This window comes from Motacilla alba, chromosome 11 (genome assembly GCF_015832195.1).
Source record: "Motacilla alba alba isolate MOTALB_02 chromosome 11, Motacilla_alba_V1.0_pri, whole genome shotgun sequence".
Classification (NCBI taxonomy): Eukaryota; Metazoa; Chordata; class Aves; order Passeriformes; family Motacillidae; genus Motacilla; species Motacilla alba.
In genome coordinates this window covers 142,935-159,991 of record NC_052026.1, presented here as the reverse complement: position 1 = coordinate 159,991, position 17,057 = coordinate 142,935, and the positions used below count along the sequence as shown (strand labels likewise).

The 17,057-nt window shown below is 50.9% G+C and overlaps 1 protein-coding gene across 1 annotated transcript in view; it reads left to right on the top strand.

Annotated features, from left to right (window-relative positions):
* The window catches only part of LOC119705740 (hydrocephalus-inducing protein-like), a 41,662-nt gene that overhangs the window by 15,240 nt on the left and 9,365 nt on the right, over positions 1-17,057 (top strand). Inside the window, exons 10-21 of the mRNA XM_038148504.1 lie at positions 622-721; positions 1,943-2,061; positions 3,229-3,452; positions 5,108-5,175; positions 7,092-7,324; positions 8,789-8,889; positions 10,129-10,264; positions 10,710-10,874; positions 11,741-11,893; positions 13,645-13,883; positions 14,933-15,185; positions 15,815-15,958. Coding sequence (XP_038004432.1) covers positions 622-721; positions 1,943-2,061; positions 3,229-3,452; positions 5,108-5,175; positions 7,092-7,324; positions 8,789-8,889; positions 10,129-10,264; positions 10,710-10,874; positions 11,741-11,893; positions 13,645-13,883; positions 14,933-15,185; positions 15,815-15,958 — 1,935 coding nt within the window. The remainder of the gene's footprint in view (positions 1-621; positions 722-1,942; positions 2,062-3,228; positions 3,453-5,107; positions 5,176-7,091; positions 7,325-8,788; positions 8,890-10,128; positions 10,265-10,709; positions 10,875-11,740; positions 11,894-13,644; positions 13,884-14,932; positions 15,186-15,814; positions 15,959-17,057) is intronic.

The following is a 17,057-nucleotide window of genomic DNA, read 5'->3' as shown; positions in this document are numbered from 1 at the left end:
CCAGTGTCATCGGTGAGCCTGGACACAAGGGTGGAAGGTCTAAATGGGCCTTTTGAGTTCTCCTGCACACGGGGACAGAAAACCTTTTCCCTTTCTGTTTCTGCAAGCAAACTGCCTCATGCTCCCATCAAGCAGAGCCCTGATTCTGAGTACTGGCATTGTGAGAGGTGATGAATGCCTGGTGTCTGCACAGGGCAAAATCCCTTCTCATCTTGGAGCAAACCCCAGAATAACCCCAACCTCTGCTTTCTTTCAAAACAGCTTAACTAATATTTGTATTTCAAGGAAGGGGATCATGTTCTCTTCTTGGTTACTCCTATGGCCCATCTAAGGCCCAGAGCCACCAGTGCACAGTGGCAGTACATCCCGTGTAGCTGACAGCAGCATGATGTGACCAAGAGCTTGTGTCAGAGCAGCAGGAATATTGTGGACAGTGGGAGCTGATCAGCTGAGCACTGAGAGCTTCCAGTGGTGTGTTGAGCTGGCTTTGGAGGGTTTCCTTGGGCTCCTTGTGTTGTTCACTCATCACTGATGCTCTAAATCAAGGCTTACAGGCCTGTGGTTGAAAACAAGAACTGTGAAGTTTGAAGAGACATGTTTTGCTGTCTCTTTCTGTTGTAGGAGGGAGAAATCGGGCCGCATTGTTCGGCTGAAATCAAGGTGACCTTCAAACCCCTGGAGGCACTGGAGTATCGAAGTGTGGCTTACTGCAGCATCTCAGGTACAGCTCCTGCTTCTCTCAGCCTCAGTGAAGCCATGGTGCAAGCCTGAGCCCACGGAGCTCCCATGGAACTGCTGGGAAGAGTCCCTGGTCAGCAGGGCAGTGCTGGCACATCCCCACTGGCCCTGCAGCTTCCAGGGAGTCTCCCGTGCAAGGCCAGGCCTCAGAATCCTGTCTCTGGGCTCCTGATCCCAGAACAACCCAGGCAGTGCAGGGAGAGGCTTCCATGCCATGGCTTTGCCAGCATTTCCTCAAAGGCCAAAGAGCTCCAGAGCAGAACAGCTTTAGTGAACAAGCACTAAGGCCCTCCAGGCCCCTGGCCTCCAGGATGGGTCCATTTGACATGGATCCATCCTCAGGTGGTAGGAGCTGAGTTAGAAATGTGCTCCCTGAGCCTGGATCCCCTCCCAGTGCCCAGACACCACCAGAGCAGAGGTGGCTGAGCCCCACTGAGCCCAGGCTGTTTGTAGGAGGAGCACCCTTGGCCAGCAGCTGCTGCTCTCCCTGTGTGGGAGTTGTCACCTTGCAGCTCTCAGTCTGTGGAAACAGAACACAGTGCTGAGTGCCAGAAGGTGAGGACTTTGGCAACAAAGTCCTGTGCTACTGGGCCAGGTAGTTTGGCAATTGCCAAACTCTTTCTGAACTTTGTGCCTTCACTGAATGGATTGCAAAGCTCCTCTAGGTGCAGGGGAAGGAAACCACAGAATCACAGGATGTTAAGGATGGAATGGACCCTCAAGATCATCTAGTCCCAAGGCCCCTGCCATGGGCAGGGACACCTCCCCCTAGACCAGGTAGCTCCAAGCCCCATCCAGCCTGGCTTTGAACACTTGCAGGGCTGGAACCTCCACAGCTTCCCTGGGCAAGCTGCTCCAGTGTCTCACCACCCTCACAGTAAAAAATTTCTTCCTAATATCTAACCTAAATTTCCTTTCTTTCAATTTCTACCCAATACTCCTTGGCCTGTCACTACAGGACACCAGAGATGTTTTAAACTCAGCAAACTGGGGGCTCAAATTGGAAACCAGCCCAAGGAATGGGTTAGAAATTAGAAGTCAGCCCCAAGGGATATCTCCTGAGAGAACAGAAGGGTCCATATCTTCTCCTGCCGCATCAGGAGTGGTTGCATCCAGCTCAGAGTCAGGGACTAGCACTGAGGCAGCCTGGAAAATAGAGTGTAACAGAGGGAATTACTGTACTGAAATGCACATCTCTCCCCAGGCCGTGAGACCAGGCTGCCCCTGCACCTCAGAGGGGAAGGCCAAGGACCCTTGGTTGAACTCAGCTCTCAAACACTGAACCTTGGGAACATTTTTGTCAACACCTCCCACGTCTGCGAGGTGAGCAGCAGGGCTTGGGATGGATCCTGATGGCTCCTGAGGCAGCAGCAAGCCTGGTGGAGCTGTGGAATTGCTGCCAAGCTGGGCAGTTGTGAGCAGGGAATATTTGATGTACTGGTCAAATCTGGGGGGGTCAGAAAGGTGTGTCTGTTGTTCACAAAGCCCCAGTCCCTGCTTTTGGGCAGCCTTCCTTAGGCATCAGCTGGGAGGCTTCCTGCAAAACAGCCCCTTGGCACACGAAACCAACACTGGGTCAAAAAGCTGCATGTTCAGAGGCTCTTGTGGCAGTGCCAGACACAAGGCACCTTTGCACTGGGCTCTTCAGAAGCAGCTGCACCAAACTGGCTGCGTTTGAGCTTCAGTCCACTTCAAACAGCTTCCAGTCAAGTGGCTCCTGCTTATTCCTGGAAGTCACAGGAAAGCCATCCAGCCTCCTGGCTCAGTGCTGGCCCTTGCAAAGGGCTTGGGAGTTCTCTCCCTTGCTGAGCAGCCCCTCACCACACTTCAGCCTTGGCGCATCTCTGGCTCTAGAAAGAGAAAAGTGTTCCTGGGAATCAAGCAAAGGATTTCTCTACCTATTTGCCTCCCCCCAATAGTGTCAAGTTTGCAAAAAAATCAAGAGAGAGCAACTGAAAGAGGTAGAAAATGAGGCACTACATCATGCCAGGCACTTTCAAAAGCTTGGCAGTAGAAGAGAAAGACACCCTGAGTTTTCTTACCAAAAGATGGTGCTGTCTGTACATTTGATGCTGATGCCTCATTATCAATGGATTGTTTTCATGGTGTGGGAAAAGGTGAATGAGTAGATGGTGCTGTTGGAGCTGTGCTAGCTGGGACAGCAGCAGCTCTGTGGTCGTTCACTACGCAGCTGCAATCACCCCACGCTGCTCTCAGGGCCAGCTCTCAGTGAGCTTGGTGATGCTGACCAGAGGTGCACTGCTCTGTGTCCATGGGATAAGCCCAGGGTGACTGCAGTTCTGTGGAGTTACCACTGCTTTGCATGAAAGCTCAACGACAGAACTTGTCCTGTTGTATCTTTTGCCTTCTGCCATTCAGCAGCACAAAGCATCTTCTGCCTTTTCTGGGTGTTCATTGCATCATTAGACAGTAACTCACACGAAGGGAAGATTCCACATGTATTTCCATTTTGCTTTCTTGCTGCTGCAGGTGAAACTGATTAACCAAGGAGCTATTGATGCTCCCTTCACCTATATCCCTTCAACCACAGACATGGGCTTCTGCTTCAAGTTTGCACCCGAGGAGGGCATCATTGCACCAGGTGGGACCCAGACTGTTCAGATCTCCTTCAGTGCCCCCGTGTCTGGGTGGTTTGAGGAAGAATTCCAGTTCAGTGTGGCTGGATCTCCTACACCTGTGATCCTCACCATCAAGTAAGGAGCCTGGGAGCTTGGAGGGCACATCTGTAGCTGTCTCTGGGACATCCCCCACCTACCTCATGTTGGGGTCGAGCAGAGAAAAAAGGTGTTGCCTGAGGTTTTAATCTCTGCTCTGATCCCTGCATTACTTTAGTGTGGGGGTGCCTCCTGCCCTGTGTGGTACCCGGGAGCTGGAATGACTCCTCCCTGCAGGGATCTCCCTCTGCCTTGGGCCGTGGCAGGCAGTGGGATGGAACAGCTTTGGGCAGTAGCTGCACTGGGATGTCCCACCTGAACAGCCAGCAAGGCCCCCAGGGCTTTGGAGATGGGCCAGCCTGGGTGATTCTGCAGCAGCAGCAGTGTTTGTAAAAACTTCTGTTAATAACCCATCCCAGATGGGCAGCAGCAGCCTCACCTCTCACAGGCATGCTGTGGGGGACAGGCTGTGCTCCCAGCTGCTGTGCACAGAGTGCTCTGGTGCCTCCTTTCCACAGCCAGGAAAGGGCTGATGTGGGAGTCAGGGAACTGTGCAGCAGAAATGAAAGCAATCTGCACTGGATTATACCAATAGGATAAGGGAGATGGATAAAAAAGAACAAGAAAGTTATTAGCAAGAGAAAAGTGGTGAGTACGTCTGCCCATAGTGGAGAAACAATTATGCTGGCTTTGTTTTTGGAAGAAAAGTGCTGCTTTTTTATTTTGGAAATCGAGAGGGAACCTTTCACCATGAAATAATTGATTCTCCTCTGTCCCTCCCCCAAACTGGTCATGGGATGTTTCTGCATAAGCAGCTTTCTCCTTGAGCAAGGGCAGCTGTCTCTTGTTGAGATGTGTAGAGCAGAGCCAGTGGCAGTCCTGTGAATACAACAGAAGGCACAGGTCACTGGTCCTTGATTTTTAACCAAAAGGCAGAGTGGGCATTGATTGGCATCAGCCGAGAAATAAACTCGTGAGTGTAGTGCAGCTTCAAGTGCTGATTTCAGTGGATGGTGGTGACTTTTGGAGTCTGTCTGCTGAGTTCAAGGACAGCTGAGGTGCTGTGCTAGATTCAGGACAGCCCTGTTTGGTTGTTTCAGCTATTGCTCTTGACTGTGCCAACTGGTGCACTGCTGACAAGCTGGTTCTTTCCTCTAGGACTCCTCTGTCCACTGTGTAGAACTGCTGCTGCTCTTTTCAGAGGATGTTTGGGGCTCCCCTGGGTTCATGTCTCAGAACTCACTCTGTAATGATGGTGTGGGTCAAACTCTCCTGAGAAAGCTCCTTCATGGGAACAGCAGTTACAGCTAAGAAGGAGCAAAGCAGGGAACCTGTGGCTGGAAAGGCTGGTTACAGAAGTTTGTGGGGACACCTTTACGTCCATCACATTGCAGATGGGGAAACTGAGGCACGGAGCCATGTCCGGGTGTGTTCAGGGTTCTTCATGGGACCACCAGCATCCCGGGGGCTTCTCCTGCCTGCCCTGTGCCCAAAGCCCCAGCAGTGGCTGTTGGCTGCTGGCCACTTGGCTGTAGCTGCCTCCTGTGCACAGGGGCACTGTGCTGAGCACATGGTGCTGTGTTGGTTGGAAACCCACGGTGCCCTGACGCCAGGTTTTCTGCCCCGAGCCACGAGAGCCAGACCTTTGCAGTTCCTTTAACCAAGCCATTTCCTCCTCTGTCCCCACCATCCAGGGGCTGTGTCACTGGACCCAGTTTACACTTCGACCTCCCTGAGCTCGACTTCGGGGACATCTCCTTTGGTGAGTGTTCCCTGGGCTGGGACACAGCGTGAGGGATCTGTGCCTTCCAACAGAAAAGCGTCCCTCACTCCTGGTCTGCCGCAGCAGCCTCCTCGGGGTGTGAACTGCAGGGCTGCTGGTGCCTCAGGTAGCATTTTGCCATTGTGAGATCAAATAGCACCAAGGAATAGAAAGTCAGTATTTTCTGGTGTCTCTGTCCCGCTTTAAAAGACAGATGTCTGCCAAGGAAGGTGGGAATCTTCCTGGAATGGAAAGATGAGCCCCTCCCTCCAAATGATTATACCTTTGAAATTACAGGGCTCACAGGCAAAAATATGGGAAAAGGAATAACAGTTCTTTACTAGACTATATCAGGACAGCACAGACAACAACACAAGAGCAGATGTTTCCCACCCACCAAGTACCGTTTTTCCCCTTTGGTGTCGTTCCGGCCGAGCTTCGATCCCCGAGCGGGAGGAAGGGAAGCTCTGCTCCCTGCCCAACCTCAGCTCCGACTGCACAGCCGCCCACGGCATCACGCCACAACTCCCAAAAAACCTCAAAGGGAAAAGCCCATCCCCAGGGCCAAAACCCCCCAAAACCCCTATCCCCCTTCCCAGACCGAGGGGAACACGCACCACCAAGCCTAAACCCGTAACAATGAAGTTCATGAACTCTTTAAGGAAACTAATTGCCTTTCCTGAGCTGCTTCTTCCCCACCCTGCATCACCACGGAGGCACGTGTCAAGTTGCCTTTTGAATAAATGAAACAAGAAAGGCAACAGGTGGAAATATGGTTCTGAAACAGGAGATTCATCCTGCTTCATCCGATTTCATTCCTAAGGTCTCTTCAGCTGAAGGCAGCTGTTGTACCTTTGCTTCTTTTCAGCTGTTGACTGTTGTCTGCATGTGGTGACCTCGGTCTCATTTGAGGATTTGACATCTGTGTTTTTCCTTTTTGTGCCTCTCTTGCCTCCCTGCTGGAGTCACTGCTGGAGCTGGCAGTGGTCCCTTTGATGGGCACAGAGAAGCTCTGGGCTGCACCTGCCGTTGTTTTTTCTCCCCATCTGTGTTCCAGTGACTCCTGGTGAGCAGGCCTGGGGAGAAGTCTCCTCCCCACAGAGCTGGCCAGCCCAGCCAGATGGCACTGCAGAGCAGGTTGTGGCTGCTCTCTGGGCTCTGCAGGACATCCCCACCATGTGTGGCTGTATCTCTGCCTTTCCAGGATGGAAAGCAAATCTCAGAGCTCAAGTGGGGTAAACCCTTGCAGGCAGCAGTCGCAGTGAGCAGCATGGGTGTGATGTCCCTGTTTGTTGGGTGAGGTGGGACAGGGTTCCTAATTGCTAATCTCAAAGCAAAGCTCGGCTTTGCCTCCAGTTGAGTGGGCTCTGAGCTGTCACGTGCTCAGTCTGTTTGGCCCAAACCAAGAGATGCCTTAAGGATCCTGCAGAGAGAAGCTGCATTAGGGTGCTTTGCATCACGTTCTAGTTCCTGATTTCATCCTCACTTTCTTTTGCTGTAGCTTCTTCTCAATGATGACTCACTGTTTGTATATCTTGAAACCGATGGGAGTGTTGGCAGACTTAACAGGGAATTTTACAGCTTGAATTTTCAGAGTAAATGCTCAGCCTGGGTGCACACTCATCACTGAGAGATAACTGGTGCTGGTTTGGGGCAGGTGAGGGAGCTCCTCCCCATCACAAAGAGAGAAGCTTGCAGTGTTCAGCAGGGCTAGGAGTGGGCATTTTCAGGCCTGCAGTCTGGAATCAGTGTCAAAGGGAACTAAGTGACGATTGATTCCTCATGCAGCTTCTCGGCGAGCTGTAGTTCAGATAATAAAGAGCTAAACTCCAATCACACTTTCATCCTGCCAGGATAGTCACACCAGGAGTCATGCCATAATGGGTGCCTCAATGGATATTTGTGTCCTTTGCCAGGCTTTCCCTACACGCAGAGCTGTCGCCTCACTAACACCTCCGTGGTGCCCGTGACGTTCAAGCTCCGCATGTCGGACGATGGCACGCAGCCGGCTGTTAGCAGCTTTGATCAAATACGCAACGACAGAGACCCAGCCTGGAGGAAGGGAATTCATTTTTATGTGGAGCCCAGGGAGTTTACAGTGAATCCCAGCCAAGGGACCATCCTCCCCCAGGGACACCAGGATATCGAGGTACAGGAAGAGTCCAGCCACAGATGCTTCAGCCTGTGGGGCTGAAGCTTCACTGGAGTGTGGGAGGGCTTTAGCTCTGGTGCCAGCTTTGAGCATGGTGTGAGTGGGAGATCTGCACTGGTGTGAGGCCTCTGCTCGCTGGGTTACTCAGGATGTTCCTCAAGGAGCACTGTTTTGTTTCCAAAATCATACACTCAGGTCAATACCATATGGTCAAGTCCTGAAGCCGTTCTTGTGGTTTTGAGAGTGATTTATTTGACTGGAAGTGGGCAGAGCAAGGATGAGGACAGAAGGTGGCTGTTAGAGAGATGTCATTGTATAAAGCAGTTAGCTTTTCTTCTTGGTCTCATTTCTCCTCTCCTGGGGAGCAGAATGATTTGTGTTCACTGCAGGGATCTCCAGTGGAGACAAAAACTCTGCAGCCATGTGGTATGGTTCGAATTTATGTTATTGATTCCTTGTTAAGTGGTTTGTTCTGTTGTAGCCCCATGTTCTCCCCAAGTTGGTTTACCTCTGGGTTTTACCCTCCCTTAAAGCTGTCCCTAATGACATTCCCTGTCCCTTGTTGCAGCTCTTTCCCTGCCTGTCAAGGCAACTCAGCCCCTTTTGTTCCTGAACCTTCTTTGCCAATTTAACCTCGAGCCCATCCCTGTCTGCAACACCCCTTTGGAATTCCCCTATTTCTGCAGGCCCCATTGGCCCATGTGACCCATCCTCTCCACCCTCCCACTCCTACTGGCCCCAGACACTTGATGTAATCCCCTCACTCCTCCCCTGAGGGTTCCCTATTGGTTTGCTGTTTCTGTCTACCCCCTGATTTGTATCAGTACAAAAGCCTTTGCACAGGAATACTCGGGGCTCTTTTGTCTCCGATCCCTTTACTTGGAGGATGTGTTTCCTTGTGGAACTTCAAGACAGAGAGCCTCCTCCTTTCTCCTCTGCGTGGTCCCTGTCGTGGCTTGTCCCTTGCACCATCGAGCAAGTGGCTCTTAGGGTTCTGTCTCTGGTAAATCCCCGTACTGAGGCAGTTCCTCATTCCTGGCGTGGTGCTGGAGTTCCAAGAGCCAGCCTGGGCTCTGGTTACTGTGGCAGCCATGAGCTGTCCAGCACCTGCTGGGCCACTCTTTGCCCTCAGCTTCCTGCTGTAAAGCTGAACTCATTCTGTTCAAGTCAGATTTGCTCTGCATTTATGTCATTGTAGTCAGATGAAAAATTGGCCCCTTAATTTGAATACAGTGGTGCATAGAGCTTTAGTCTAATGTTTTAATGTAGCTGACCTATGCCCTGGTAGCAAGGAGTGTTTAACAAATCTGGTATTGCCAGAAGGCTTTTGTTCCTCTGAGACTGTGTTCTACACATGAACCAGCAGAAGAATTAAGGCAAAATCCTCCCTCAAGAACTGGAGGATATCACACGTGGGTAATGAGCTTTTGTAAGGAAGAATTAACTGTTCTCTTCCACCAGGTGACCCTGTGTTCCAACACTGTGACGAAATTCTACCGGAAAATGCTGGTGGACCTGGAGGGTATTGGCGAGGGAGTGGCATCACTGATCATCTCAGCCAGGTACCAGCCCTTGCCTGGCCTCCCCCAACCACTGCCTTGCCCAGGGTTTGCTGGCTGCAGCTGCCAAGGAGAAGTGCTGGTTCATGACCTCATGTTGTGCCAGCTGGACATGAGAACAGCAGTGCCTGGACAGCAGCCTGTGGTGAAAAGCACACCCTGCTCACAGCCCAGCACAGTCCTGGGCCTTTTTCTAAAGGGACCAGGAATGATTTAATTTATTGGCCTGGTTTTTAGTGCTTGAGGTGGAAAAAATTTCCCAAGGGAAATTCTTTCATCCTTCCTGCAAGAGGTGGGGTTGTGCTGGTTGCAGCCACGCAGAGGCTGGTTTGGGACACACCAAGCAGCCTGCTGAGAGTCAGGGTCTGGTTCTGTTAATGAGGGCACAAGACAGGGGGGGAAGTGGCTCACAGCAAGAGTGGTGAGGGCAAGGGAAAGCAGCCCTGGATGTGGCAGGTGATCTCTAGTTTTTCTCCTTCCCTCTGCTTCCCATTTTGAGCTTTAATGTTCTCAGACTTAAACCAAAAGTTGTTCTTGCTGCAGCAGAATTCCATCCTGCTGTGCTGCTGTGGGTGTCAGTTGAATGCCAAGAGGGATGCAGCTCCCTGGTGCTGTTCCCTCCCCCAGGCAGAGCCATGCAGGCAGTGCCTGGGCTGCCATTCTGTAAAGCAAGTGGAACTGGGGACAGTCAGTGCATGGAGCTGTGGAGGGGAGGACTGAGGGAGCTGTAGGACCTGGGAGGGGGTGATCAGCCCCTCTGTAGGGCAGGTGGTGTCTCGTGGCCTCCAAGGCTGGGGCAAACAGCTGAGTTCTCAGGCAGGGCAACAGCACCATGGGAGAGGAGGGAGTCAATTTTACTGAGACACTAGAGTTGTGTGTTCTTTGAGCCTTAGTGAGCACTGATCCTTGTTGGGAAGGCTCCCCCAGAGCTCGTGGATCACTGGGACTGTTACAGGAGTCCTTGCAAGCCTTCTTGGGTAAACGAGGGGCTGAGGCAGCTGTGGGACAAAGTGCTCTGCCTGGGGCACATGGCAGCCTCTGGGTGCTGCCTTTCAGGGTTTGCCCCTCCTTGACAAGACATGTTTGAGTGGGAAGACTTAGGAGGCAATTTATCACTGTAGGGCTGTCAAATGTCCGTTTGACAGTGACCAATGTGTTCTGCTCCATTTCACAATCTTTGGGGGTAAACGTTCTCCCTTCTCTCAGTATCTGTGATTCCCTTGGGGTCATCTCTTTGCCCAGATGTCTCGTTCCTGAGCTGCAAGTGTACCTCAAAGTCCTGGCCTACGATGAGTGCTACCTGAAGGTGCCGTATGAGAAGAAACTCATCATTGGGAATCCCAGCCACCTTCCTGGCTGCTACGGGCTTATTCCCCAGGTTTGGCATCACATCCACCTCCTCCTGTCAAATATTATTGAGGAGATTATTAGGGGGGAAAAGGGTTTGGATAAGACCTTGCTGGTTTCTATTCAGTCTTAAAGATCTGCTGAGAACAGGATCCTACCTGAATGCAAACTTTAGGATGCAGTTTAACCTCCTGAGGAAACGTCTATGTTCTAGTCTTCATGGTGTTTTCTGATGGGAGATCTTAGAGGGTTGTGAAAAGCTGCTGCATCCACAGACACCAGTGCCTGTGCTGGCAGCCTCCTTGCAGGATCCCCTGGCAATGCTAAGCCTACAATTGTTGCATCTTGTTTGTGCCTTTTACCTTTGTCCTGGGGATTTTTAAACGTGTGTCAGTTGCTGTTGTGGTGGATGTTAAGGAGTGTACAGAGTATTTCAGAGGTCCCTCTGAAGCTGCATTTCATTCTGTCTCTTCCAGGAATGCAAGGAGGACTCTCCTGTGTTCTACTCCAGCCCCAAACCCTGTGGGATTGTCCAGCCTCACAGCTCTGCAGAGATTCCAGTCATAATCGAAGTGCAGACATTGGGCATGCATCGCACCAACGTTCTCATCGGCGTGTTCGGGAATGAGAGAAACCCCCTGGTGAGTGCCAGGGGAGCTGTGTGCCTTTGTGCAGCTGCTCCTGGCAGGGTGCAAAGGGGACAGGGATTCTTCCGGGGAAAACAGGCATGGGCTGCTGTGGAGAAGAATGGGAGGGATCGGTGGCACAAACAGCTCATGCCTCATAGGTGGTAATCTCAGTGTCTGACACAGAATGTACTTTGTCTAAGCTGGAATTGAGGGTAATTTCAGTTAATTAATCTTGAAAATGCTGTTAACTTTGGAAACATCTGCTTTAAAATGTCTTCTCATCTCTGGAGCACAAAAGAGGATGTCAGAAGACTTCTGGGAACCTTGAGCTTTCTGTAAAAGAAAGGAAAGCTGGCATTTGAAGAGTGGTTGCAAGGATTTAGACTTACATTAAAACATAAGGAAATGACAATGCCAAATTCCCTGGATGGCACCAAATATCTGAACCTGAGCACTACATGTAAATCAGTGAACAGGAAGGACAGGCAGTGCAGGCTGTGCCAGGGAGCCTGAAGTTTGACAAACAGTTGCTTTCAACTATTGGGCTGTTTACCTTAAAGAGGAGGGTTCTCCCCACCATAATAACCAGTTGTTTAACTGTCTTAGGCCTGGTTTTAACTAGAGATTTCTTGCAAAGCTTTTACCTTTGGACCAATAATTTGTAGTTTGAAAGGTTCTCTTACCGTAATCCTTTTAAATGTGGAGGTGAACATGTAATTTTGTTTTTCCCCAAAAGCCCAGCATTTCAGCTGGAGAGTGGTAGCTGTTCCTAAAGAAATAACTTGAGCAGGGTTGAGCTGTTGAAGCTTTTTTAGGTTTCCCTGTTGTGGTTTGTTTGGGGTTTATTAAAAATCTTTCTTGCCTGCTTCCTGGAACAGAAAGCAGAATTACAGAGCTCTGGACGGCTGGCAGAAATCTACCCAAGTCCAAGGCTAATAGAGTTTGGCAGGATCCCAGCTCTACAGCCTACTTCACAAAGCTTTACCCTCTTCAACGAAGGGCTCGTCCCTACAGACTTCAGGATGGAGATCGTGAGTATCTGTGGGGCTGTTTTCCAGGGAAATTGACTGGTCAGTAGCAGCCATGACTTGGTTTTTATATGCAAGATTTCCACATCACCCTGTGTGAGAGGAGGCAAGAGACTCCAATATTCCAGCTGAGCGAGACAAGAGGAACCTGGCTCTGGAGTGGTTTCAGCTGGGGCACCCCTCAGTGAAGTCAGGGGCAGAAATTAATCTGGATTGTGTTGACAAGTTCTCCCTTAATTTGATCTTTTGTCTTTAGCTGTACATGTCACATTTTGGAGCTCCAAGATCAAGAGAAACCTGTGGTCCTTTGCTCCCAGAGCATGGATTTCACTGTGGTTTCCTTGTTCCATCTACATTTGCTTTGTCCTCGGACTGCTCGTGGGGAGGCAATTCTCACACCTCCTGTGGGTCAAGCCAGCTGGGCTGTCCACACAAAGACAAGGGTGGGGGTTGTGCACCCCCACAGCCTGTGATCTCTGTGCCCTTGAAGAACATCTTTGGGGAGCAGCTGCAGGGAAGGGCTGGTTAGTACATGGAGGCTGCATGGGGCAGAAGGAGCTGGGGCTGCTCCCCTGGCAGGGAGAGCAGGGCTGGTGCAGCCAGGAAGGGCTGGGCCTGGGGCTGGGTGGGATGTCTGCTGGAGGGGGAGATCTATGAGGGGCTTGAGGTTTGTTCTTCTTCATGCTGGGTGTGTTGAACTTGTGGAGCTGGTTAAAACCTGATACTAAGGACTTGCTGCTGTCTGTGGATAAAGCATCAGGCCATGTGGGAGAAGAGGAGGGGTGTGAATTTTCCTCTTGCTGCTTTTCCAGCTGTTTAGGGGATAGATGTTACCCTAAAGTGAGGGTTTTTTTTTTCCAGGGCAGCTTTTCATGACTCCACAATGGAGTTCTGCTTTCAGCCTCTGCAGAGAGCAATGCACCTTGGCTGGGTGGTCATGGTGTGTAAAGGTTGGGTTTCACGTGCTCGTACCAGGGCTGGACCTGCAGAGCTGTGTCTCTACAGCTGTGCTGGTGCAAGGCCTTTCCTCCCTCCTTGGGGCAGCTTCCAGCTCTCTTGCCCAATCCGTGAAGTCCATGAGAAACCAGATGGCAAGAGTTCTTGGGAAGAGTGGGCCATGCCCACAGAGCACATGTTGTCTGTCCAGTTTTCTTTCTGCTTCCTGCTTTCCTGCTCTGCTCCAACCATTTGGAGGTGACTTTTCCAAAGCAGAGGGCACTGGGACACCTCTCTGCAGCTGATGATGGGTGGGGAGGGAGGGCTTCAGTCCTTCAGCGGGTGTTGAGAAGCACTGATGGCCCCTTGGGAAAGAATAGTTTGGTGGGGATTTTGCTCAGCTGGCTTTGCAGAGATATTCTTCAGGCTCTCAGCAGTGTCCTCCAGCCATGTGGTTTCTGCAGTGGGATTTGATAAGTCATGACTTCCTCTGGCCTTGAGCCTTTGGGAGAAGCCAGGAGAGAGAAAGCAGCTTTCCTTGGCCTCCACTCCAGAGAAAGACTGGGGAAGGAAGACTCTCCTGAGGAGGAGCATCCCTTGGGTTGGGCAAAACTGGGTTATTTGGGTGAGTCTGTTAAAAGAGGGGAAAATAGAGGTTGTATGAGCTCTGCTGTTGCCCAGTACTGTAGCTTAACTTTAGGGAAATTAAGCCTTTAGGATTTTTATCCTCCTCCCTTTAGTCTTCCCTTTTCTTATATCCCACAAGACACCAGGGTGTATGGTTTCCATCCTAAATGCATATTATGTTTGTCTTACAGGCTTCCAAACCCCACTGCTATGTTATTGAACCCAGAGAAGGAGTGATCCCCGCTAGGGGTGAGGTTCCTGTGACTGTCACAGCAACCCTGGATGACACGGGGAATTTTGCTGACACTGTCCAGCTGTTCATTGGGAACAGCCTTTGGACCACCTTCAGGCTTCAGGCTTTGGGCATTGGCACCACAATTGTCACAGACAAACCATTCGCCCCAGAGCTCAACTTGGGATACCAATTCAGGTAGGAGATCTCTCCAGTCCCACCTCTCCTCCTGTCTCCACAAGGAGCAGTTTTGCTGTAGTCCTTCAGGCAAGATCTTCTTCAGTGTTCAAAGCCCTGCCTCCTTCCCTGAAGGCAGAGATTCCTTTAGATACATGTGATGGGCAGTTGAGAGTTGTTAGACACCCTCAAAAGCCACTGACAGGGAAACCAGTTGCTGAATTGCCACTGAATTGTTTTGAGTTGTAATACATTGATGTCCTGACTTGATCCAGTAATGACCTCACAGGCTGCCCCAGAACAAAAGGTTCCCGAAATGGTGACCGGATGAGGCGGTCACTCCGTGAGGCTGAGGGACCAAGGGAAGATCCTTCTCCTTTGCCCTTTGCCCTTTCCCAATGGCTCCTCCCAGCAAGCAGGGGCCCTGGGAACAAAGAGACAGGAGGGTGACAACCCCCACCAGGAAGGCAGGAGCCCACAGAGCAGTTCCAGAGGCAGAGTTGCCAGCAGAGTTTGCAAAGTTCACTTCCAAACAGTTTCTACTTGCAAAATGAAGTTTCTACAAGTGGCTACCAGTGCAGAGCCAAGGCTGCTAGGAACGGGAGAGGCTCTGCTCCCCTGGTTTCCTCTCCTGAAGCAGGCAGATGATTTTTACCAGCTTGCTGGGATCATCCAGAAACTGCCTCTGAGCCGGCTTTTAGAAATGCCTGCAATCAAGCCCCCACACACAAGGTCCCCGAGGGCAGCAAGATTCAGTTACAGTTTTGGGCTCAGATTAATACAAAATACAGCAACAGTATGAATCACCCCAGAACAAACACTTTGGAGGAAAACACCCTGTCCTGTTAGCGTCACCTGGAAAATGTTACATTACCATCATAAACATATTTCCCTTTGCAATAATGGCATCAGAAGGGCAGCTTATCAGACGCTGTTTCTGGTCCACATTAAGAGCTGGAAATGTAGACAGTCTCCAAGCTATTAACACCTCAGGTTGCTCACTGGGAGCAATCTGATGACCAGGGAAATGGCTACTCCCATACTATTTTCCATCCTGCCTTCTATTCTAGCCTCGTTCCCTGTATTCGTCGGTTCAAAGTAACAAACCGGGGCCAGCGTCACCATCAGCTCTTCTGGAGTGCGGAATGCTACAGCCCACCTGAGGAGGAGGGCCAGAGTGTGTCAGCCCTCAGTAGCCCCAAGGATGATTCCCAGAGCCCCAAACGTGCCAGCCCCGTGTTTGGGCTGGAGCCACTGTTGATGGGCCTGCAGCCAGGCCAGTCTGTGGACATGGTGCTGCGAGGCTTCTCCCACATCCCACAGGTGAGGTCCCCACCACGGGCTGAGCCTGGGGAACCATCAGATCCCCTCCCCTGGGCTTGTTCCACAGTCCCTTGACATTTGCCTGGGGAAATGAGCAGGGGCCTTCACAAAACTGATTTAAGACCACAGATTTCTGTGGCAGCACCAGTGGCTTTCCTTGCTGGCCACCATCAGACCAGCTAAGGCTTTATTGTGATCCCACAGCTACCAAAACCCAGTGCTGATCCCAAAGCAGGGGTGGAAGGAAATATTGCTCTCTTGGGGCCAGCAGTGTTGCATGCTGAGTCAGCAAAGAAGGGCAGAGAAATAAGTTACACTTAGAGTGGGAGCCCAAAAAGAAAGTGAATTAAACAAGTGTCAAGTGGTTTATCTGGGGTGAGCACAGAGTAAAACAAAAGCCATGTCAAGGGAGGGGGTTTCTCACAAGTGCCTTTTGTGGTTATTGGGGTGCAGTGTTACAGACAATGGAGGACAGAATAAATAAGCTGCATCACAGGAAGAAAAGGGGGCAGTGACTGTAACTGTGGCAAGAACAGGGCCCGTGGTGGGTGGTGGGTACAGAGCCAATGCAGGGCATTTGCAGGGTGCCCTGCCACCACCCACTGGTGACAAGTGACTCGTGCTTGCAGGAGGTGCAGGATTATGTGTTGTGTGAAGCTGTCATTGGGACAAGCAGAATGAAACAGAAGATAATAAAAACAACCATTACCTGCGAGTTTATTCACCCCTCTATAGAAGTGTCAGCCAGACAATTCTCTTTCCGGGTGGACAAGGTAAGTCTGGATTGCATCCTGGCATTTAACAGCATGGCTGAGGGGGGTGTGTGCTTGTCTTAAAGCCCCTCTTTACCCTTCCTTTGTCAAGTGAGTGAAGATAAGTGAAGACAAGGAAAAAACCAACATCTCCTGTGTCTCTTTGCCTTCTGTGCTCTTGGCATGGATGCTTTATGGTATAGCTATATGGTACAGCTCTGTGCATTTCCCTAAGCCTGCTCTGCTTCAAAGGACCCCCAGACATCCTGCAACTGCAGTGATGATAACACTGGGGCAGAGCAGGTGCCCTTGAGTCTCTGGATCCCAGCTCCAGCATCATCTTTCTGTCTTCTGCAAGCTGTCTGAAAAAGACAAGATGGTTAATGATTTGGTTTCTGTAGTCTCAGGCCTCTCCTCTGGTTCCCAGGCTTCCAGTAAAGTACAGAATCCCTGGAACAGGCAGTTCAGATGTAATTTAGAAGCTTTTCAGCTCTCTCTGATTCTGCCTGGGTTCTGCTCGATGCCACACACACAAACTGATTTATTGCACACTATGGCACAGCCCCTGTTTGGTATCAGTACATGCAGAAGTAGTTTCCCAAAGTCTCTGGTTTCTCTAAACCATGTAGGAAGCCCAGCACAATGCACAGACAGGAAGCAAGAGCCCAGGCTGATCATAGCTTTGAGACCACAGACACCTTGTCCCTGTAGCAGGGGCTGCAGGACACATGTTGCAGAGGAACTGCTTTTTGAGGCTGCTAGAGCCAGGAAGGTTGTGAGAAATGGCTGTATGTGAGTGAAGATCCTCTAGTGCTGTTCTGCCCAATAGAGAGACAAAACTGGAGACAAATGGTCTGGATTCACTTTCTGCTTGAGATCTTGTTCAGCAGCCCCCTCCTCTCAGGGGCCCACTGCCCCCTCATCTGTACATGACAGTGTTTCCCTGTCCTCCAGAGGATGCTGTGGTTTCTAAACATGAAAAGCATCTGCTATAAAGAAAAACCTCCTGGAAGGGTAGAAACAAATAGAAAGGGTAAATAGCAACGTATGCACTTCTGGGGCTGAAAAATGTGAGCTGCAGCAGAAGGAGGTCTGTGGCTGCTTGAGGCTGGTTTTCCTT